A 24,869-nucleotide genomic window follows, 5' to 3' on the forward strand; every position below is an offset into this window, starting at 1 on the left:
CTAAAAGATAACTCCCAAGATGAAACGCAGTATAAAGCTATCGTTTTACTACCCACCTCACTTTTGCACTAATCTATATGTATGCCACCAACCCTATTACTCCACCAATTCAATTTCACAATAATAATAAATCATGAAGAATCTATGGCACAAACCTTATCCCTCACGCTCTTAGGACAGCAAATATGTCACGCGCCAGTTGAAATAGAAAATACTAGTTACCCTTTTATTAATTTTTGTTACCAAATATTCTTAAATTTATTAATAAATGATTTATTGTTACCAATAATTTAAGGTATTCAATTAGTAATAAATTGATGGAACTTATGCACGTACTTTATTGCATGTATAATCAACCAACTAGAATGCCACACAAGACAAACTTCAGGCGCGTGAGATTTCACAAAATTCTCATTTTCCATTGCTCCAATCACAAAAAAGCAATTCCACTTTGGATTAATTAACTGCCGATACATTCTCCTTCTCTCTCTAAACTTTCCTCTGTTTCAGTTCACCGACAAGAACTGTCAGGTAAAACATCTAACCAGTTTCAATCTCTTTCTGGTATTTGGTTTATAGTTTTCTTCAATTACTTTTGTTTCCCCATATTGATGTTGTGGTTTTTCTATTGTTTTGTTTTAGTTTCTTGTTCTGTCTCTTTCGTGGATCAAATCAGTTTTTTTCTTCAATGATTTTTATGAACTGTTCAACATCATAGAATTTGCTTGAGTTGGATTCATTTGCATTGGTTGCTTGAGTGTGAAAAAATTATGTCTTCAGTTGATGGGCAATCTTCATTCTCATTTGTGTTCTAAAATAATAAATAAAACAATTGAAATGATAGTCATGTGATCTGTGGCATAGTTCTGTGTATTAAAATTGAGGTTGATATCTGTTGGGACTATTATGAAGATATCTGTGAAGCTGTGTAGTAAAACAGTTTACGTAACTGCTTGCCCAACAGGGACCACCAAATATTTTGGAATTTACAATATCTTGAGGATGAACCGAATGCTACTGAATTATAGATAATGTTTTCTATCATTTAGTGTAGTTTTGCTTGTCTTCATTGTTTGATCTAGCAATCCGTGCCCTTGTTAATGGAGAAAACAAAATGAAAGGCAAGCCTATTCCCACTACCAGTTTCTTAAGTTATATGAGTAATCCTTACATCTTTTCCTCTTTAAAGTTGTTAGTCATTTTTTTAACTTGGTTTGCTTTCTGCAGATTTGTTGACCCGGCTCCTACTTTTTCCCTTTGAGATTGAATCACTTGACAAGTATGTATACTGACGGTTACACTGCTCTAGTTACAAACTTATCTCCAAGAGCAACAGAGAATGATGTACACAATTTTTTTGCTTATTGTGGTCCAATTGAGCATGTTGAAATAATAAGGTAATGTTACTTTTTCTGGTAAATTTCTGTGTATCAAAATTGAATCTTTTGATAGATGTTATGATCTACCAGCCCCTCACTCCGATATTAACATGGTGGACTATAAACATAGTGACATGGACAAAAAAGTCAGAATCTTAATTTTCCTTTTGGTGATTGTGCTTCACCAATACTGCTATCTAATCCTTCCCAGCAGCAATGTTAAATATTTATGACAAGTCTTGATAGTATGTTTACATGAGTCTCTGACTTAGGTTATTGAAGGAAATTCAAAAATGTGTTGTTTTGAGTGTGTATTCTGTGTCCATAACTTCATATTTGATAGATTCCAGATTTCCAGTTTATTTCAATTTCCTTTATATGATGTCTTCTAGTTAAACAGTTATGTTCTTTATCCGGAAATAAGTTAGTTATCCTGTTTGTTAAACGAGTTTCTACTATGAATTGGCTAAAATTTTCCACAGCTTTTACATTATTACAGTAAATTTATAGGAGCTATCAATTTCCCTTCTACAATGTTATTGTGGAGTATTTTTTTCTAATCAATCAATAACAATTAGCATGCTTGGATGGAATGTTTCAAAGATGTTACTTTATTTCGCAGTATGGTTATCCAGAAAGATTTTATACTTGCAAGTTACAGGGCCGAAATGATATCATTTTTAGGCGACTTTGTAGTTACAATATGAAGGTCTCTTGAAAACAATATGAACTTTAGTTTTTTCATACAGATCTGGTGAAAATGCTTCTACTGCATATGTGACTTATCGGGATGCTTATGCCCTGGAAACTGCACTATTGCTAAATGTAAGTTGCTTATTCTCTTACTTCCTTGCCCTCTTCTTGTAGGATATCATGGATTCACATAACATACAACAACTTCCTTCATTTGCTTCTCACAATTATGCTTTAGATATGTAATCTATACAACACATGAACACAGACGTCTGAGTGCAGGACATTTGTCTGACACTCTTGTATGACACAGTGACAACACGTCCAATGCACATCCATAAGTTCCTAGTTTATTATTGTTGTTATGTCCCTGATAGGGTGAGTCATAGCATAGACATGGCATTTCCAAATCAAGAACACACACATACAAAGGTTGTGTTCATGCCCTAAAACGTTTATAATTCGGATTGTCCAATTGCTCTTTGTCCCTGTCAATAATGTTTATGCTTCATAGTGTTCAATAGACGATGGTGTATTGCTTTCCTCATGAAGTGCAAGACGAATTTGAAATCTCGCTATATACGTTTTCCTTTTATCTTCTGATGGGGCAAATGGTTGAATTTTGTTTCTAGATGTATTCAATTTCAGAATGTAGATAATGATGAGAACCATTATTTTGCATCATGTCCTTTCTTAACACAGTTCAAGAAAGGATGATAAAAATAATTATATATGAAATTTTAATTCCATTGCATTAGAGAAAATTTGTTTCAGAAATAGTGTATTACTTGAACCTCTTTTAAATCAAATTCATCTTCTGATGTTGCAGAAATTAAATTTTCAGTGATGTGCCATTGTTCATTTGTTCTCACTTAATATTGTTTATATTAACCTGCATATTTGGTTCAATGTTGTTTCAGGGATCAATGATATTGGACCAATGTATATTCATTTCACGCTATGAAGCTTACGTAAATGACTATGATAATTGGGGCAGTCATGTATTAAAGCCTGAAGACAGTATTACAACCTCACAAGTATGCCTCAAATCCTCAGAATGACCTGTTTCTTTTCGTTAGACCAAGCTGAAAGAAGAAGTTTTAGAGGTTTTTTCACACCTATAATTATCTCCATGGAAAAGAAAGAGCGATTAAAAATAGCAAAATATATAAATGCAACTCAAATCCATGAGAATGTCTCAGTACTACTCAACCTCGAAATTTCTGGCTTGCCTTTCATGCACTAAAGAATATAGTGCTTCTAACATATTTTGATTAGGATAGATGTCAAGCACTGTGTTCTTTCATTTATTTCCTTCTCATCCTTAGGAGTAACTTAGTTGATGGTATGGTCATCTATTTCAGTTCATGGACTGTAGAATTTGGTAACTCCATGAGTTTAGTGAGGTAAGTTTAATGAACTTTGAAGTTGGCTTATGAATTTCTATTGATGTATCACTTCTTGTTGTTGGTAGTTTTACATATTACCTTAGTTTATCATTAAAAGAAAGAAGTAAAAGAACCTGGTAGAAAAACCCAACTTATCCTAAAACTTCACAACAATCCACCTTCGTAAAGTGTAAAAAGTGGCTTATGAGGTTGCTGTTTGAGGTCAAGAGTTGATTAAGTTAATGGTCGTTTTCTATGACAGGGTGATCGCATGGATAAGTTTGTTTCTTCCCCAGGGGAAGCACTAACTCTGGCTCAGGTGGTTGTCAAAACAATGGTGGCTAAGGGATATGTGTTGGGCAAAGATGCATTTGTCATGGCAAAAGCTTTTGATGAATCTCATAATGTGTCATCTACAGCATCATCAAAGGTTGCTGAACTCAGCAATAAAATTGGGTTGACTGATACCATTAATTCAGGCATTGAAACTTTTAAATCTGTGGATGAGAAGTATCATGTCACAGACTTCACCAAATCAGCTGCAACAGTGACTGGGACCACAGCTATAGTTGTGGCATCAGTTACCGGTAAAGCTGCTGCGGCAGCTGGAAATGCTATAGCCAACAGTAGCTACTTTGCCAAAGGTGCTCTTTGGGTTTCAGATATGTTGACACGTGCAGCCAAAGCAGCTGCTGATTTGGGTCAGAGTGAAAAGAAATGAAACTCCAAACAAAAACTGCTGCCTAATATGTTGAGTTCTTGGACCCAAACAAATAGCATCATTTGTTTGTTGATACTGTATTATAAGACATGAACTTGCTTTACATCTGTGGCTACTCATCTGGTGCAAATGTTCATATCAGTAGTTTTTGAGAATCCATGGTAAGCAGCCACTTATATGTGTACCGTTTTATAAAATTTGACAATATACAGTTTTAAATTGTAAGTACCAATTTTCTTATTGCCTACTTTCATATCAATGTGCCTAAACTTATATGAAGGAAATGCTTTAGATGGATTAATTTGGTGGAAATATTATTTTTCTTAAAAGCTCTCTTCAATGGCTAATGGTAACGCTTTTTAGGGAGATTTCCTAGAGTTTAAAGACTAGTTGAGTAGTTGCGTGCGACTAAACAAAATTGAATGCATGTGACTTGGAGATGCAAGTCACACCTATTTAATATTTCAAAAAGTTTTCTCTTTATACAAGAGCTGTTAAATAACAAGGTAAGTCTCAACCATCGCTTAATTCCTATAAATGTGCACATTTAAACAGTGATCTGAGTGATGCCTAACAATGAGCTTCTGTTAGCGGTTCAAACATGTCATAAACACTATGTATGGTATTATTGAATGTGTCTTCTTGTTCTACCACATTTTTTATACATAAAAAAACTCAAGTTAATCAGAAAAAGAAAAGGATTACTGCAATAGAGAAGGCACTTCCAACCAACCACATGCTCGATTGTTCATAGAGAAATCATTTAACCAAATGCAGTGCAGGAAAGATGCAAAATAGACATTGCTTGGCTTCCTCCATAAAATATAATTAATTTATGGTGTCAGAAGATTTGTTGCAACAACGCTCTTTTCACGTTGTCTTCAACCCAGGGTTGTTACTTTCAAAACATAAGTAACCAACAATTTACATTATAACATGTGAACTACTTTGTAATATTTGTATGCTGTGATTGATTCCTTGCCAACTTCATTGTTATGGTTTTAAAGGCATCCTAGCCAGCATTGCAAACAATTTATCATTCTCTATACGACTCAACCACTGTTTTGCGTAGTCGACTTACTTTGGTCTAATAACTTACATGCATTGATCTCAATTATTTAAATGTACTATTTCTTGTTGGTTCTCATACCGTGTCAATAGGAAAATGTAACCACATTTATCCATTCTTTTCATTTTTGTTAAAAGTACACATTGATTACTCATCTTATGTATCCATGAGGGATTGGCTTGTGAGTTTTGTTTGGTGAATGGGTACTGTCAAAGTGTGTCTCCTCCTTTTGTATTCCTACGACAATGTGCCAGTTGCAATACTTTATATACCATCAAAGTCGGGTAGTGGTTGGTTTATTTTTTCATACATGAACTCTTTTCTTTAGTAATGATATTAGTGTGAACTTTTTCACTTATGTTAGCCATAACAACATATCTCTCTAAAAGGTAAGCGAGTTTCTCTATGGATCAACAGTCATATTGTGAATATAAAGTCACTAAGTAATTATTTTCACGCCAATCTAGTGCTACACCTTTTTGTGACGATGCATTGATCCCTGTTAAATCAAAACTGTTTGTATCTGTATTCTACATCTAACATTGCTCTCCACATAAATAAGCTATCGGCATTTACAACAATTTCAGCACTGTAGTTGTCATCTACCTCTTACCTAAATGTGTTGTGATCTTGATTGGACGGCAAGGGACGTGTAGCTTATCGAGATTTTCTTGCATCTATGGCCATTGATTGCATTATATGAAGATGATTAAAAGGACATATAGATATAAGGAAGAAAAAAAGTCTTGCTTCTTTGGCACAGATCATTTGCATGATTTTGGCCTTCCTAGCGGTGCATTCTTTTGCCATGGATTTCTAATCGTGAACCTATGAATTATAGTGATTATTTCATATAATAGGGTGCCTCGAATATGGCAACGCCTCGTAATGATCAACCAAGTAAAAGTCTTAATGCTCCTTTTCAATTTTCCACACCTTCTTTGGAGATATGCTGTGATGAAACCTCAAGTCAAACTTGGTGTCTTTTAAGTTTTGGACCATCTGGACCATTCAGTGTCATTTTCTTGCACAGATTATCAGAATTCAAAGCAATGGTCTTAAATCCTTTACATTAAACTGAAGTTCAAATTTATGTGTATAAAAAAACCCGTTAAGAAAAGTATTTTATCTTTGGTGTTTAATGGTGATTTGATAGATTAGTCTGTTCTAGGAATATTTTTTAAAGCCAAAAAACCAAGCCTCTAATGCTGAGAAGAATAAAAGAAAGAAACATATACCTGTCTGTTGCTTCTGAAACTTTTTTAATTTTGAAGAAACTTTATATTTTCAACTGTTATGTAGGTTTTAAAAGAAGTCGTCTACTAGGTTGTGATAAGTTCACATGTAAATATAGTGCTTTGCCATCAAGAGAAACATGATTTGACTCAATCACAAGCCTCTTTCCAAAGTTGACCTATGCTATGTCCTCCTAACATGATATTTTATGCCCCCACTAAAATGACCAAGAATGCTTTAGAAAACAATCAGTTCAAAACAAATATAAAAATAAGCCATTAAAGCAGAGAATGAATAGATTACTTGAAATTTTAAAAAATTGGTCACGGTTCATTTACCAGTAACCAATCAATTGTAACCCAATATAAAATGAGGGACTAGAAAAGATGTGCTAGCCATCGACGTTCTTAATTCGTGAAGTGGTCAACATTTGATAGCAAAAAGATCACAAGCATGACAACTGCATTGAGCTCATAAACTCCATACCCTCAAGTGCAATTGGTTCAACTCTGGGCTTCAAAAGCTTCAGAGCCTCCCATGCCATAACTTTCAAACATTACATCTTCAAATTTGTAATGAAGACAAATTATGAAGTGAAAGAATGCAAACGATACCAGATAACTTTATAATTCTCTTTTGCATTTCTTCTTGATTTTGCAAGAAAGGCAATGGTATACAAAAGGGAAAATGAAAAGTATACACTATGCAGCAAACTACACTGATTTTGTAGAGGGAGTGATGTGAACACATTATTCACTCCCCACCCTAGTATCCAACACATTAAAGCTTTACTGTACAACAAAATTTCACAAAGTACAGAATGCCCAGAAGAATAAAACTCAAAATTTTGTTTCAGTACCTCTTGTAAGTATTCACCCGGAATTGAGAACTAACAGCAACACATGGGGCAACGAATTAGTCCATTTTCATTGCAATCAGGGCAACGCTGGAAACCGTACTCCCCCACCTCACCATCAACATACTCTTCTTCATTTTCATCACCTTCATAGTAAATTTTACAACTTCCAGAACAGGTTTCACAGGGAACAAACCTTATATCCCCACAAGCCTCACACACTCCCCCTCCATCACTTCCAACACTGTCCTCAATCTTCTCACAATAACCCAAAAGCTTCTCAAGCTTCCCATCCTCATGCAGCCTCTGAATTTCCTCAACTCCACCAATGTAATTCTTCCCAACAAACACCCTTGGCAATCCTAAACCACCATACCCATCACCCAGTAACTCTTTAAGCTCCTCCTTGAACCCTGAGTGCATAGACACATCCCTCTCATCCACCCTCACTCCTGATCCCTTCAGAATCAATTTCACTTGGCAACAGTCCTCGTAAGTCTTTCGCACGCCGCGTAAGCTAGTGAAGTACAAGACCACCTTATCCTTCCCACATGGATGATCAATCTTAAAATCATCCTGAAAAACATCATCAACATCATCACCTTTTGTTTTATTTTCCTCAAACAGGGACCACTTTGTAGTCCCTTGAACATCTTCATCACTCGGTGCCGGTCGAAGGTGGAAAGGACTATCTGGCGAGAGTTGTTGGAAGGACTTCCTGAACGAGGAAATCATTTCAGGGTCAAAATCTGATATTGCAGGATTGAGTTTTGAGTCCTCCTCAGTCATCAGAAGCCACATGGGTTTTGGAGAAACAACAACACTCATTTTGGGTGGATCAACATCACCAACATCATCACCATTGACATCAAAGGAGAAGCTCCGGAAGTGACTCGGAGACCGGAAAGGGGTGGTATCTTCAAGGCCTTCCATGAGTTCCCATGTGTTGATTGTCTCAGGCTCACCAGGTGGTGTTCTAATTGGGGTCTTGGGAAAAACTTTCGGCAACTTTTGTTCAATCATGCTAGACCAAGTCTTGGCCTCAATCAGCCCCATTGAGAACTCTTTTCTTTTCTCTTTCTCCAATACCTCAATCTTCTCTTTCTCCTCCAACCTATGGACAGAGCTTTCACTATCAAACCTGAAACTTTCGGCATTACCAACCTTACCATTGGAAAGCCTGAAATCGTGGTCGCAATTCCCAGCAGAACTGTGAGTTGAAGCAGGAGAATTGAGTTTGAGAGTTCCCAATGTTGTGGAAGTGAGTGCCACAACATGGTAGCTATCACCTTGTGCCTGAGGTGGATGATGAACATGCATTGAGTAGCTTCTGGGAGCAGGAGAATAAGGAGCATTGCAACGCCGACATCGCTTTTGCTTTGAACTCGCACAACCCATGATCACCACAAAGCCCCCCAAAACATCTCCACCTCTTTGCCTACAACAAAACAAAACACATCCTTCTCTTGTTTTAGTTACACATTACACGTTAGTTAAAAAAGTGAAAAAGATAACAAAAGATGAACTACCTTTGTGTTGTGTGGATATTCAAATTGGTTGAACAGAAGATGAAGAAGAAGAAATGAAAATCCTTTTAGATTTGGAGCTCAAATACACACAAGGGGTGGGCCAAGTGGCGTAAATGGAGGGAGAAAAGTAAAGAAAGAAAGTGTTTTTATATACACACAGCGACCAAACTAAAAGGAACCACTCGGTTGCGTACAACTTACAATGTATGTTCAAATCGAAATTCATACTCTTCTAAATATATAGCTACCCCAAATGTTCCTACCTTACTATGATCCATCGAGTTTCCAATATAACTAACAAAAAACTCTCATTATGATTAATAGACCAATCATCAAACTCATAATCATGATTAATTGGTAATTCTTATATTTGCCTTCTGAATTGCAAAATCATTGAATAAATTAGTTTGTGTTTTAGAAGCAAAAACCCAGCATTCCGTTTCAAAATATAATTTAGCATCCATGAACTTCAGTTAATTAACTTCATTATATGTAAAGGGGAACACCATTTGTTAGAGGCTCCAATTTAATTCCAAATAGCTAAATCATTGCGTACCAAATAAGTAATAATTGTGTGGAGTAGCATACACTTGTTGACAAAGAAGAATCATGTCCGTAATGAAACTGGGAAATTTACGCAATTGAACACGCTTACACGACAAATTTTAATGTATCTTTAAGAATAATACCTAATCATTTAGATTTTACTCACACCATATAGTTTCATTTCCCCTGTGTGTGATGTTAGGGAATTAATAGCCCTTACATCAATTTGTTGAATTAGAACACAAAGATTTAAATTATAATTGACCTAAAAATGTAGATTTACGTGTGATATCACGACTTTACACTTTTTGGCACGAAGCTTGGGACATAAACATAACTTTTTCTTACAAAGGATAAGATTAACATAAGTACATATTTAACCTCTTTACCTAAGCCATCATACTAAATTAGAAATCATAATAAGTTTTAGGGCGTGGGGTTTATCCGTATAGGATATGCACTGGTTAAGCAATCAATTGTGTTTAAATAATTTCTATTTTTTATAATTTTCGAATGATTCTCCAAACTAGTAAAACCATTTTATAATTTTTGTATTCATAAATAAAAGGGTTTAATATATTTTTCATCACTCTATTATAATTTTTTAAATTAATTTTTATCTTTAGTTCAAACTTTAAATCTCGTAATATTATAATTTTTTAAATTAATTTTTATCTTTAGTTCAAACTTTAAATCTCGTAATATATACAGTAAGAAAATATGTGTTCATTTTTAAATAACAATAATATTATGACATCTTTATTGATAACAAATCAATATGAAATATTTTAATTTTATAATTTATATTGAAAATTTGTTTGTTTAAAAAAAGGCTGACAATAAATTTTTTTTCACTATAAATACGTAAAAATTCTAGAGTTTGAATTACGAAAAAAATTAAATTTGCATAAATATGTAAAAATTCTAAAGTTTGGATTAAAAGAAATCAAATTCAAGTAAAAGTATTGAATTAAAAACATATTTATATAGAATTAAATGTATGAGTAGTTGAAAAATTATTGAAAAAGATTTCGGATAAAGTGTATTTGTAATTTGTATAGTTGGGTGGGAGTTGCGGAGATGGTGGTGACCAGCGTTGGGGTTGGTCGCATTTAGAGACTTTTATTAATTGGTTTAAATGTTTTTTTTTTTCAATAAATATGATATCATCTGTCTTCAATTATATTGCTCTTATTTTATCCACTGAAGACTTGAAGAAGTCACAATAACGGGACATAGATACACTAACTAACACATTTAATAATATCACTATGAGTATAGGCACGATATTAATTAAAGTATACCAGTAATTTTTCAAAAAAAAAAATAGCTATATTTGAAAATTAAGAACATATATAGAAAATAATATGTTGTTAACAGTTTTAAAGAAATTAATAAAAATGGTATTACTAATATATATATATATATATATATATTAAAATATTTTTACTATACTATTAATTGTGCAAATTATTTGGTATGAAACTTTTATAGTTTAACTAGTAGTCTTAAAAAAATAGGTGTGTCTGCTTTTTGTAACGAAAAGTACATGTATTCTATATTTATTTGTTTTCTTTTATCATATTTGAGTTTTATTTAAATGATATACATACAAACATGTTCCATTTATGATTGAAGAACATTACAACCATATTTATAATATTACCTCTAAGTTTTGTCTTAAAAAGGTAATATTGGATTATACTGATTGTCTTTTTTTCATAATATACTTATTAAAGAGGTGAACATCAACCTTAAATTAAATTAAATTTAATTAAAACAACATTAAAAAAATTATATTTATAAACTGAATAAATTCATAGATGATAACAAAAATTAGTAGGTAAATCAAATTATTCACGAAAGAAAATTTGTAAGTAATGTGGACGTGGATGATTTATATATTGATGACGCATGATGTATACAAAGAAATGGACCATTATCTCGACAATAACAAGTTGTGGATAATTGAAACCGTTGATTACCCACAAACTTCAATTTATATGTAATATTCATCAACTTTGATAGGTAGATAATATTCATCCACTATAGTTCATAGATAAAATTCATAAACTTCCATTCATAAATAAATTTACATAACATAAGGAAAATATTCAAAATTATAAATAATAAAAAAAATTACAATTATTTAATTTTCATAAGATTTGACATAACTAATTTAAATGATGAATAGTGATTCTTCAATTAAATTAATAATAATCATATTTTATTTAAAGTTATTAAAAAATTAAAAATAATTATAAGTCATAAGAAAATATGATCTTTTAATTATAGAGTAGGAATGACAATGTATGGTGGATTATGCGGGTCAGTTTGTAGTCCGTTATGAAAAATACAGAATGGAGTCCGTTGACCCGCTTAAATCCCTTTTCTACAACTTACAACCTGTATGAGCCAAGGACGGGGTGGGATAGGCCAGCTCTCAAGTCCGCATAATAATAAAACACTACAAGAAAATAATGAAATAGAAACTCATTTTTAGAGACCAAAATAATTAGTTGCAATGGTAACTAAATTAGAGACCATTTAAGAACTAACGTTTTTGCTACCAAATTTATAAACTAAATAATTGGTAGTTAAAACATTATATGTTAATTAGATACCAATTTAGAAATTATTTAACAATAATAGCAACTAATTTAGAAACCAGATTTTTTTTAATTTTTAAAATGGTCTCTAATTTAGTTACTATTGCAACTAATTATTTTGGTCTCTAAAAATTGATTTTTATTTCATGATTTTCTTGTAGTGAAAGGGGTGTTTCTTCCTATGTCCTCTCAAATTTCTTCTTGCACCCCATCAATTCTAGAAATTGAATTGAAAGACAAAATAGTTGTTCCAGATTCTGAAAGGTAGACTAGCTGTTTTAGAAAGGTTTTTTGGAATTTTTTTTTTCTCTTCTAAATTTTCATTTATGGAATTGACTTTTATGTTATGGGAATTAAATTTTGTAATTCATAAGGTGCAGGAAGAAATTTGATTGGTACAAAAAGAAACACCTTAATAAAAAATAAAAAAGTGTTTACTCCAACTTTTATTTTCTATATATATATATATATATATATATATATATATATATATATATATAACAAGTGAATTAATATTTTTTTTATTTTTAATGAAATTTTAATTTTAGATACATATTTGTCTGTAGTTTCACATTACTTAAGCGAAAATCAACCTGACCTGCATTTCTCAGGCTAATATGATCGGACCAGCTTGCATTGTCACACTAGTCCGTGTATCCTAAACACTAAAGAACTTTATATATAATTAAAAAAAAGAAAAATATAGCAATTAATTGTATTATGCAAAAGTAAGCACAAGGATTATTAACAAGATATTAAGATATTGTTAGGAAATTTAAATTTATAAATGTTGAAGTAATGGTAAGCATAGAGTGATATCCACTTGACAATTCAGGTGAACAATGTTATGCGTGGTTGGTTCATCAACGCAACATTGTCAAAAATCAGAATTCATGCTTACATAAGTAATAACATAGTGAATTAATTAATTAATTAATACTAATTGGTATTTGGAGATACACGTGATGGCACGTGGCCGTGCAGGAGATCTTTGCAGCTACCTGAGCTAACTCCTGCTTCTCGAATTATGGCTCCACATGTTCAATTTCCCTCATCAACGCCTAAATTTGGTAGCTTCTTTTTTTCTTTTATTTTTTATTAATTATATACATTTTATTATAACAAATACGAGACCAAATATTGGATGGTTTCTCAAATGTACAAAGCCTTTTCACAAGAAAAATACCATTAATTAATGGTAAAAAAATATTGGAATTAGAAATTATGTTAAAAGTAAATAAATAAGAAGTGTACTATACATTATAGTCACCAAAATCATGTTTAAAACTCGAAGCAATAATTATAATTAATAGATTTAATTAATTTGTATATTCAGGTTTAAATAAAATTAACTTAAAAAATCATAATAATTTATATTCAATATGAATAATATTTTCGTTCACTTCTATCTATCAACATCAAGATAATTTTTTTACAATATTTAAATCTCGAACTACTAAATATTTATTTTAACATCGAAAACTTTTTACAGATAAAGAAATGACTTATATACAAATGTAAGATCAATAAAAGAAAGAAGAAGACGTCTTCTCGTTCATGCAAGATTTTTTTTTTATAAATAATTTAATTTTTAATTAAAAGTATAATATTCATAAATTATCTTTGTCTAACTCCGTTTGTATCTCTTGACTGATTCAAAGTTATTAGCATCGAATTAATATTTCCCTTATTTTGCCGCAACATTTATATATATCAAAACTTAAAAAACACGTATAGACTAACACATCACATTCCATTCATATTTCATTTCAACCATTTAATAGTGTTAGTTTTCAAGTCAACCTTCATGTTGATATTTCTTATTGACCTTAATCACCATTTGTACTCTATTCATTTGAATTTCTTTGAAAATCCATTGCTACAAACCTACCAAAGCTAAATCAATATTTTTTAGAATGTTAATTGTAGCTGCAACAACACAACCTTATTGGAACCAAATCAATTCATTTATGTATGGTTTTCTTTAATATATGTATAAAAGAAAATGAGAAACCCTAATGATGACTACAATTTGAAACCTTGACCACGGGTAATCTTAATTAATTTAACCAAGCATAGAAATTATTAGTATATGATTTAGTGGCAAGAAACAGGGAAGGAGATGAGTATAATATATAGTTTATGAGAATATATAGTTATATTATTTGTTGGAGGGTATGTTTGTCGGTTCATGGTAGGTGTATATATATAAGTCATGAACTCCACTTCCAAAGTTAGGATGGTGTATTAAGAAATTGATTATTGAATGAAGAGAAAAGGTGGTTTGGAATTTGGTGACTATCATGTTATCTGATTATGTTCTCACCTTCTCCATAAACACCTCAAATTGCGCATTTCCTTTTTCTATTGAATTCAGTTCCGAATGTGGAACAATTTTCTACTCACACTCATTTATTATTTTGTTTTCTTATATCAAGACATTAAACTATTTTTTATTACGTCATGTTTACAAATTTTCTGTCACTGTTTATGGATTTTGTGTAAACTATTCTCTGTTAAAAAAATTGAATGATCACTTTACTTATATTTTTTTTCTCAGTCATGGTTTTTATTCAAAATGTTCAAACTCAACACCTTATTTAATTACTGACATTATTTTTATAAATTTAATCAAACTTGTTCTGTCAAATTAATATATAAAACTGTTGCACCTCCAAATGTAAAATTAGTATTTGGTAAAGCTCAAACATGGCATGTTGTTTTTGGGCCGCATATGGCCTTAGTGGTTAAGCCATGTTTTTGTATATTTTGCAAGTTAGGTTCCTTTTGGGCTTTTGGTTTAGGTGATCTCTTTTATGCTGATTATGCCTGCACCATCAATTCAAATATGTATCCAAATGTGAAATACTTAATGATTTAAAAGATTTCACTTCTGCATATTCATATTCGTAAAGTTAAATTAGAAAGTTCTAAATATGTAAGTCTGAAATTAATATGTCACTTTTGAATTTAGCCATATGAAAATTTACCTAAACAGTATAAATGACTTTATGGATGCCAAGATCCATAAGCAAACATAAATGAGTTATGGATCCATATTCTCAGCACCATTTATAACACACCATTCCGGACATGGAAATCCAGAACTCATAATTCACTTTCAGATATGGTCATCTAGAAGATTAAATGAAACACGAAAATGACCTTCCGGATATCTAAATCCAGACTATATAACAACCACTTTCGGATTTCTACTTCCATAAGCAATCATGAAGCCATCCGGTAACATCTCAACACCATTATCAACTAAAAAGAAAATGTAAATGGTTTTCTTTATCTCAAAAGAGATTTGCACCGCACCTAAGAGTAATGGCTTCGCTCCACCACCATAACAACCCACTTCACCATCACCACCTCCACTCAAAACGCACAACACAGTAAAAAAAACACTCCTCTGCAGCTTTTTTTTCAAAATAAAGAAGATAAGGGCAATGTTGAGTTTTAAATTTTATATTGGGTGCATGTCTTAAATGATGTGGTGAAGGGAGAAAAACCTCTTTTAAGGATTACAATATTTAGAGGACTCATTACAAGCATGGATTACAAGAATTAAGTTTTTTTAATAAGGGTTGAAGTATTTTTTAAATATTTTTATTAATTCATTTTTTATTGATGATAAAAAAATTATAATAGGTTTCTTTTATGGTGTGTTTGGATTGGAGAGTGGATGTGTGAGGATTTGAGAGAAAAGTGCTAACAAAGTGGATGTGTGAGAAAAGTTTATTGAAATTTGTGAGTGATGGTTATGAGAAAATTCTGATATTTTTTAAAGGTGTAAAATGTAAGTTTACAAATTTACCTTTGTCTTTGAAAATATTTGAATAATGAAAGATGAAGTACTTTTGGAGTGCCTTTTGCAGGTATCATCCAAGCTTGGAGTTTATGGAGATGAGTGGAGAGACGAGAGGAGTACATAAAGGTCATTTGAGTGAAAGAGAGGAAATGTATACCGATCGATCGAGAAGGAAGATAATCGTTCTTTGGGTTCCAACCCGTTCAAGAACAACTACAAATTTATTTATATATTTAAAAAACTAATTAATTAATTTATATGTTTATTTTTTATATAAATAACTATATTTGTTTTTATTATATTATAATTTTATTTTTATTATTAATAATATTATTAAATATTTGATATAAAAGAATAAAATAAAATAAATTATTATTAATAATTTTATTTAATTTACATTTATTATCATTATTTTAAAAATTTATTTTATTAATAACAATATCATTAAATATTTGTGTTAGTTAAATTTATAAAATAATTAATATTTATATTTAGATAATTTTAATATTATTTTTATTTATTTTATATTATGTTATATATAATAACTATATAATGAAAAAAAAAGTAATTGGTCACTTTCATGCAAAGACAAAAATAGGCTAAAATGGGAAAAATACATCTGCTTACGTGGCTTTCCACAAGGTTCTTTGCAATCTGAGAGGAAGTATGGAGAACACGGTTCACGTTGATCCTCCCTTCCTCTTCGACGCACATCAGTGGATCCAAATGAGGGACATCACTGCACTTTCATCCACGTAAACAGTACTTCCCTTGAAGCAAACAAACTCTTAGGGTGTGTTTATATTAGGGAAGAGATGCGTGAGAATTTGAGAAGAAAGTGAGCGTGCTTAGATTGATGTATGTTAGGTTCAATGTGTGAGAAAAGTTTAGTATAGGTTGTGAATGATGTGATCGTTATGAGAGAATTTTGAATTTTTTTAAAAGTGTAAGATGTAAGCTTACAAATTTATCCTCTATCTTTAAAAATATTCAAATAATAAAATATGAGATATTTTTATATAAATTTAAATTAATTAAAATTTTGTAAATTATTTTCAGTACCAATGAATAATTATTTTAAAAAAAACACGAGTTTATTTGTAACATGAATTCTTATAAAAAATATTATGGGGGCTCTCCTGAGTTTCATAGATAAGTTTAGCACTAGAAAAGTGAAAGCACCCAATGATTTCTTCATTAATGTATAAGCCACATTATGGCATAAAATATTCTTGTACATTTGAATGCCCTCTTGCTCTTCCCTGTATAAGTCATCCTTGTAAAAGTGAATGTGGTGGTGACTACTAATTCAGAATTCGTATTAAGAGTTCATTGTATAAGGTATGTTCTTGGTTTCAGTTGATGTTTAAAGATTCACTTTTATTATGGTAGTTGAATTTTCGTTCAAGATATGAAGTCAGGATGAATTTTCTCCAACTAAAAAAAGTTATAAAACAAGTGATAGCATATAAAATGATGAATGAAATACCACAATAGATTTGAGAAATGTTGGTGAGGAATTTGATGTATATTCTAATTAATTTGAATTAGTTGCGTAAACAATACCTTTGTGACGATTCATTGATCCTTTTTAAATCAGAAGTGTTTATATCTAACGGGGTCACTGAATGTTAGGTGATTTTTATGAAAGCATAAGAAAAGTAATGTACTATTTGTGTATTCTACATCTAACACTGCCTCCACATAAATAAGCTATTTCCATTTACAACAATTTCAGCTCTGTAGTTTTCATCTAACCACCTAAATTTGTGGTGATCTTGAATGGACAGCGAGGGATATGTAGCTTATTGGTATTTTCTTGCATCAAGGCCCATTGATGGCCTTATCATATATGAAGATGATAAAGAAAAAAGGACACAGTAGGTAAGGAAAATAAGTTTTGCTTCTTTGGCACATATTATTTGTATGATTCAGACGTTCTTTAGTGCTGCATTCTTTTGTAAATGGCACCACATGGATTTTTAATCGTAAATTCTATGGATTATAGCAATTATTTCACATAATAGTGTGCCTGTAGCACTTCCATGTAATGATCAGCTAAGAAAATGTCTAAAACACCTTTTCAATGGGAAAACCTGAACTCAAAATTGGTGTTTCTTGGTGTCTTTTAGTTTTGGACCATCTGGAATCAGAATTCAAAGCAATGGCTAAAATTCCTTTATCTGTAAGTGATGCTAAATTTTATACATGTATTAGAAAATTCATCAACAGACGTGTTTTTCTTTGGAATTTGATGTAATTTGATAAATTAATCTCCCCGAAGAGTATTCTTGAAAGCACAAAATGAAACCTCCAAATTAGATGGTTGAGAAGAATAAAATATTTGAAGTTTTAAAACATGGATCACAGTTCATCTATTAGTAATTAACCAATCAATTCCAATCCAATATAAAATCAGGGACTACCAAAGATGTGCTAAACATGATTTTGGTCAATATATGATAACAAAAATGTTACAAGCATGATATATATTGCATGGAGCTCATAAGCCCCACACCCTCAAATGCATTCTGCAATTAGCTTGTGGCAGGTTCAACTATTGGCTTAGAATGCTTCAAAGACCTCAATTCAATAACTTTCAAACATTACATCTTTGGAACTGTAATAAAGCAGAATATTATGTGAAGAATGCATATGATAACATATATAGCTTTATAATTCTCTCTTGCATTTCTTCTTGATTTTGCTAGAAGGCAAATTGTGTACAGAAGGGAAAACGAAAACAGTATATACTATGTTTCAGACTACACTGATCATGATGGGGGAGTGATTGTAACACGTTATTCCCTCTCCATGGTATCCAGCATATAAAATACTTGACTGTACAACAAAATCTCACATAATATGCAAAATGCCCTGAAGAATAGAACTCAAAATTTGGTTTTCAGTACCTCATGCCACCCGGAGTTTGGAACTAACAGCAACACTTGGGGCAACGAATTAGTCCATTTTCATTGCAATCAGGGCAACGCTGGAATCCACACTCCCCCAACTCACCATGAACATATTCTTCTTCATCTTCATCTCCTTCATAGTAAATTTTGCAACTTCCACAACAGGTTTCACAGGGAACAAACCTTATATCCCCACAAGCCTCACACACTCCCCCTCCATCACCTCCAACACTGTCCTCAATCTTCTCACAACAACCCAAAAGCTTCTCAAGCCTCCCATCTTCATGCAACTTCTGAATTTCCTCAGCTCCACCAATGTACTTCTCCCCAACAAACACCCTTGGCAATACTAAACCACCATACCCATCACCCAATATCTCTCTAAGCTCTTCCTTGAACCTTGAATGCATGGATACATCTCTCTCATCCACCCTCACTCCCTGTCCCTTCAGAATCATTCTCACTTGGCAGCAATCCTCGTAAGTCTTTCGCACGCCGCGTAAGCTGGTGAAGTACAACACCACCTTATCCTTTCCGCACAGATCACCAACATTAACATCATCCGCAAATGGGGACCCCTTTTTAGTCCCTTGCATCTCTTCATCACTCAATGCTGGTCGAAGGTGGAAGGGGCTATCCGGAGAGAGATGTTGGAAGGACTTCCTGAATGAGGAAATCACTTCAGGATCAAAATCTGAGATTGCAGAGTTGAGTATTGATTCCTCCTCAGTCATCAATAGCCACATTGGTTTTGGAGAGGCGGCAACACTCCTTTTGGGTGGATCAACATCCACATCTCCATCATCAACAGTGTCACCATTGGCATCAAAAGAGAAGCTCCGGTAGTAACTCGGCGACCGGAAATTGGTGGTCTCTTCAAGGCCTTCCATGAGTTCCCATGTGTTGATTGTCTCAGGCTCTCCAGGTGGTGTTCTAATTGGGGTCTTTGGAAAAACTGTTGGCAACTTTTGCTCAATCATGTTGGACCAAGTCTTGGCCTCAATTAGCCCTATTGAGAACTCTTCTTTTCTCTCTTTCCCAAATACTGAACTCTTCTCTTTCTCCTCCAACCTTTGCACAAACCTTTCATTATCAAACCTTAAACTTGTAGTGTTACTAACCTTGGCATTCGAAAGATTGAAGTCGTGATCACAATTCCCTGTAAAGTTTTGAGTTGAAGCAGGGGAATTGAGTTTGAGTGTGCCCAGTGTTGTGGATGTGAGTGCCACAACATGGTAGCTATCACCTTCTGCTTGAGGTGGGTGATGAACGTGCATGGAGTAGCTTCTCGGAGCATTGCAACACCGACATCGCTTTTGCTTTGAACTTGCACAACCCATGATCACTAGAAAACAAATCTGAATTGTTTTAAAACAAAAAAACCTTCGAACCTTTAATTAGGTGAGTTTGGAGCTAAAATACGATGACCCTTAAAGGTAACAAATTCACAAGGTGGAATTGTTTCTTTAATTGCGTTTTAACTTATAGCCTCCTAAGATGATTCCAATTCTTGAAAAATGTTGTGTCAGTCACCAATCCAATGAACATAGCTCCTAGCAAACCCAACTTCATTCATATTCTTCTGGTGCTCATGACCATGTTGGCTGCAACATTTAAAGACCAAACAAACAACAAGAAAAACGTAACTATTCAAGATTATTTTTCAAGAACTGTTCCAATGCGAAAACGAGTATCAGATTGAGGAGAGGGAGAGAAATCCCAGAAAGAAAAAGCAGAGGGGTAATGGGAACATGAATTGGAAAGTCAAAAGGAGAGATGGATAATCATTCATTCATCAATTGAACTGGTGCACCATTTTGATGCCTCAGCTTTCTCTCTCTAAAATTCTTGAAAGATAAATAGATAAAGTGAGAAGCAAGAAAGAAAGTAGAAAGATTTGAGAGATGCAACTTCAGTTTCAATAGATTTATACTATATAATACGAAAACATTTCTTTCTTTTACAGAAAAATAAAATAAAAAGAAAAATTGGTGGCAAATTACTTTTGAATCTAAAGAAATCATTCTTAGGGCAAAATGTAAATGGATGAGAACAAGGATAAATGTGGAATTTCCTTATTCTCTTTTTTATATCCATAGAAATAATAGTTCTAATCTCATTTATAAGTGTTATGTTTTAAAACAAAAATTTAATTTTCTTCGTTATTATTCTATGAACATAAATGTTGAATTTATTTAGATACAGTTACCGAGAGGTGTCAAGAGTGATGCCACCATCACTCGCACGTTCTATAGCGTGAAAATATTTTCAGAGCTTTTCATTTTATTAATTTTTTTCCCCAATAAAGCACTTTGTGAAAAAGAGAAACACTAACCAACCCCTTCCAATTCTAATATTTAATAGTTTTTTGCTATTAATAAAAATTATTATTATTATTATTATAAAAAGTATGGCCATTAAAAATAATTATTAATTATTTTAAATTTATGTTAACATAAAATTAATAAAGTGAATACACTGATTTTAAAAATATTAAAATTTACTTTAAAATATTAAATTAAAAATATTGATTTAATATACTAAAGTAAATTAATTTTATTACAAAAAAATTATATAAATTATTATCAGTGTAAAAATTATATTCATGATTCTTATTTTTTTATTAATATGATTTTTATAGAACTTTTGCAAAGAATTTTCATTTAAATTTATTATTATTAATAAATATATCAATTTATTATACATAAATTATTATGAAAACTAGATATATGATTCTTAGTTTAAAGTGTATTTGATTAATGTTAATTATTTGTATTATTTACATAAGTTTTTTAAACAACTTTTGATTTAAGTCATAGTAAACCAGTTGATTAAAATTATCTCTCAATATTTTTTAAGGTAGAGTTATTTTTTGTGTGTAAACATTGGTTTGATATGGCAATAGTTATGTCACTAAATAACTTTAGAGTTATGTTTTTTAATCTTAATTATTATGCGTAGTATTTATGTGACTCAATATAATGGTGATGATAAGGATTTCAGAAAAAAATGGTAAAGTGACTAGCTGACCTTTTTTTTTCTAATTCTACTAGATTTTTCTTTCCAATCTTTAATTATTGTTTGTAATACTAATAAATCTAAGAGAATCATATAGAATTATATAATCTACGGGTATAAACTTAATAATTTAAAAAAAAAAATGAAAAAAATTATGCAAAGTTTGTGAACAGAGTAACTTGTTGGGTTTTTTTCGTCAATTCTGCAAAGTTTAATTTTTGTCAATTTTAATCTTATTTATTTCATTTAATTCAAGAGTATTATCTAAAGGTGAATACAAATAATTATTAATTTATTATAATAATAATTTATTAATAATATTTTTTTAATAAAATATTATTAATGTCAATAATCAATATTAATAATAATAATTTCTAAATAATAACTTTAAATATTATTTGTAATAATCATAATAAATGGAGATATACATACTAATAATAATAGTATTAATAAATTTATTAATTCATTAAATAAATATAATCCAAAACCATTACTTTTAAATACATACAAATTAAAATGTAAAAAATAGCTAACGCAAAATTGAGGCTCAATTCCCTATCTAACACCATTTACATCTTTATTTTCCTATCTAGCACCCTTTTGTTTTTATTTCCCTATCTAGCACCCTTTTGTTTTTATTTCCCTATCTAACACTCTTTTATTTTTTATTTCCCTATCTAGCACCATTTTAAAAATAAATAAATAAATAATAAATTATTATTTTTTTAATAATTTTAATTTTGAATGCATTAAAAAAATAAATATTTTTAATGTTTAAAATAATTAGAAATATAATTAATGAATAAATAAATGAGTTTTTACAAAATAAAAATAAAAAAGTAATAAATTAAAAATGTTTAGTTTTTTTTTTTTTTTAAATGAAGAAAATAAAAAATTAAACTATACAACAACATAAAATTTGAATCTATAAACATAAATTAGTATTTATTTTTATTATTATTGATGATATAATTGATGATATAATCATGTTAATTTCAAGTAAAAAATACAGGACATAATTATAAAAAAAACCAAAGTCAATTAGTATTAATTAATAGTGAACACATAAATAATATTAAAGTGTCTACCCTAAATGCAAAAGTCTAAAAAAAAAACTAATGCAAATGCTACACTTAATGCTACACTTAATGCATTAAAAAATAAATATTTTTAATGTTTAAAATAATTAGAAATATAATTAATGAATAAATAAATGAGTTTTTACAAAATAAAAATAAAAAAAGTAATAAATTAAAAATGTTTAGTTTAAAATTATTATTTTTAAATGAAGAAAATAAAAAATTAAACTTTACAACAACATAAAAGTTGAATCTATAAACATAAATTACTATTTATTTTGATTATTATTGATGATGTAATCATGTTAATTTCAACTAAAAAATACAGGACATATTTATAAAAAAACCAAAGTCAATTAGTATTAATTAATAGTGGACACATAAATAATATTGAAGTGTTTACCTAAATGCAAAATTCTAAAAAAAACTAATACAAATGTTACACTTAATGCTTAAAAATGAGAAGAAAAAAATGTAAAAATAAATAAGTCTAGAAAATAAAAACAACAACAATAAAATAAGTGTAACATTTGTAAAAAAAAATAATTTTAAACTAAATATTTTTAATTTATTACTTTTTTATTTTTATTTTGTAAAAACTCATTTATTTATTCATTAATTATATTTCTAATTATTTTAAACATTAAAAATATTTATTTTTTAATGCATTCAAAATTAAAATTATTAAAAAAATAATAATTTATTATTTATTTATTTATTTTAAAATGGTGCTAGATAGGGAAATAAAAAATAAAAGAGTGCTAGATAGAAAAATAAAAACAAAAGGGTACTAGATAGGGAAATAAAAACAAAAAGATGTTAGATAGGGAAATAAAGATGTAAATGGTGCTAGATAGGAAATTGAGCCCAAAATTGAAGCAATAAACAAGTCTTGTTTGGCAAATAAACTTGGAAGGGGGTTTCTTTGTGTGATGTTTTCGCCAAGGGTTTATCGGGAAAAATCTTTACATTTGTTTGTCCGGCGCGTGATAACAAAGAAGTGTTTTGGCGCGTGGGGAGAATCCATGCGCTGAGTAGGATAATCTATGCTAGATTGACAGTGATGTATCGCCTTAAACCTTAAGTAATAGTTTTAGTGATTTATTTATTTTCCATACGGATTTTTTTATTGTTGGTGAAGTAAAGATGGATTTAATTTTATTTATTTATTAAAATGAAAATTTACTCAAATTAAGGCATGTTAAAGGTAATTAAACAGAATATTTTAACGAAGAGGATATCATTGGGATCATTTAACAAGCATTATCCACGCAGTACCCATGAGTGTCAATAATTATTTTTTATGCATTAGCTAATCTGTTCTCTTTTTTTTTTTGGATAAAATAAAGTACTTTCTTGTCACATGATAGTACATATAATAATTTAATTGAAAAAAACAAAAATAAGTTTATGGGATTTCGAGAATAAAAAATGTTATTATCAAAATTCAAAATCTGAAAAAAATATATGCTTACAAGTCATATACTCTAATTGCTCTAAAAATGTAAATGTAAGTGTCATAATATATGCTTAATAACTTATTTATAAATTAAGATATTTGATGTGAATGGTATCTTCTATTTGATGTTGATAATTCAATTTGTTCTTAATATTTGCATGTGTGTGATAAATCCGTAATTCTTAATCTTGAATTTCTGAGAAAAAATATTGATTTTTTCAAGAAAAAGTATAGATTGATATAAATATATCTTATTTTATTAATTTACTGTGATTCTAATATTTAAATTGTGAGAATAATTCATAAAATATAAGATTTGGAAAATGATTCTTGATATTAAATTTGAGTAAATTCATTCAACATGTTGAAATATTAGAAATAGATCTTACTATATTGATGATTTATAACACGAATATTCAATGTCGTTTATCAAATACTCTAGGAATTAATATTTCATAAATATTTTTAACCTTATAAGCAAGAAATTGTTTAATAAAATTTATAATTATGTTGAAAGAATGCCAATTAGAAGATGTATTAAATGAAACCATAGATATT

The 24,869-nt window shown here is 30.5% G+C and overlaps 2 protein-coding genes and 1 non-coding gene across 7 annotated transcripts; 1 reads left to right on the forward strand and 2 right to left on the reverse strand.

The window, feature by feature from the left end:
• The first annotated feature begins 339 nt into the window (after positions 1-339).
• On the forward strand, positions 340-4,482 carry LOC137825489 (RNA-binding (RRM/RBD/RNP motifs) family protein). 4 transcript variants are annotated; one of them, XM_068631157.2, is made up of 5 exons: positions 340-531; positions 1,228-1,397; positions 2,129-2,204; positions 2,993-3,109; positions 3,723-4,482. In XM_068631157.2, exons 2-5 carry the CDS (start codon positions 1,282-1,284, stop codon positions 4,179-4,181), a joined length of 768 nt encoding a protein of 255 aa, XP_068487258.2. In that variant the 5' UTR covers positions 340-531; positions 1,228-1,281; the 3' UTR covers positions 4,182-4,482. The 4 variants fall into 4 exon arrangements, with proteins under 4 accessions (XP_068487258.2, XP_090150443.1, XP_068487259.2 ...); XM_090294317.1 differs by having other exon boundaries at positions 437-531; positions 2,993-3,178; XM_068631158.2 differs by having other exon boundaries at positions 520-1,121.
• A 2,622-nt stretch (positions 4,483-7,104) lies between these two features.
• Positions 7,105-9,082, reverse strand: LOC137826288 (uncharacterized protein At3g28850). Of its 2 annotated transcripts, none has more exons than XM_068632199.2 (2): positions 8,872-9,082; positions 7,105-8,780 (listed from the first exon to the last, which is right to left on the reverse strand). In XM_068632199.2, exon 2 carries the CDS (start codon positions 8,738-8,740, stop codon positions 7,376-7,378), a length of 1,365 nt encoding a protein of 454 aa, XP_068488300.1. In that variant the 5' UTR covers positions 8,741-8,780; positions 8,872-9,082; the 3' UTR covers positions 7,105-7,375. The 2 variants fall into 2 exon arrangements, with proteins under 2 accessions (XP_068488300.1, XP_090150761.1); XM_090294635.1 differs by having other exon boundaries at positions 7,105-8,802.
• Positions 9,083-18,496: 9,414 nt separating this feature from the next.
• On the reverse strand, positions 18,497-20,657 carry LOC137826878 (uncharacterized protein At3g28850). Its single transcript, XR_016514541.1, has one exon. It is a non-coding gene; the product is annotated as an uncharacterized protein At3g28850 (transcript).
• Between the last annotated feature and the right edge of the window lie 4,212 nt (positions 20,658-24,869).

The sequence above is a fragment of the Phaseolus vulgaris genome, chromosome 8 (genome assembly GCF_051622355.1).
Source record: "Phaseolus vulgaris cultivar YP4 chromosome 8, ASM5162235v1, whole genome shotgun sequence".
Classification (NCBI taxonomy): domain Eukaryota; kingdom Viridiplantae; phylum Streptophyta; class Magnoliopsida; order Fabales; family Fabaceae; genus Phaseolus; species Phaseolus vulgaris.

Coding starts and splice junctions, on each gene's coding strand:
- LOC137826288 (XM_068632199.2), bottom strand. CDS start 8,740: ATGGGTTGTGCGAGTTCAAAGCAAAAGCGATGTCGGCGTTGCAATGCT.
- LOC137825489 (XM_068631157.2), top strand. CDS start 1,282: ATGTATACTGACGGTTACACTGCTCTAGTTACAAACTTATCTCCAAGA. Junction 1,398..2,128: donor GAGCATGTTGAAATAATAAG/GTAATGTTACTT, acceptor TTTTTCATACAG/ATCTGGTGAAAATGCTTCTA. Junction 2,205..2,992: donor AAACTGCACTATTGCTAAAT/GTAAGTTGCTTA, acceptor ATGTTGTTTCAG/GGATCAATGATATTGGACCA.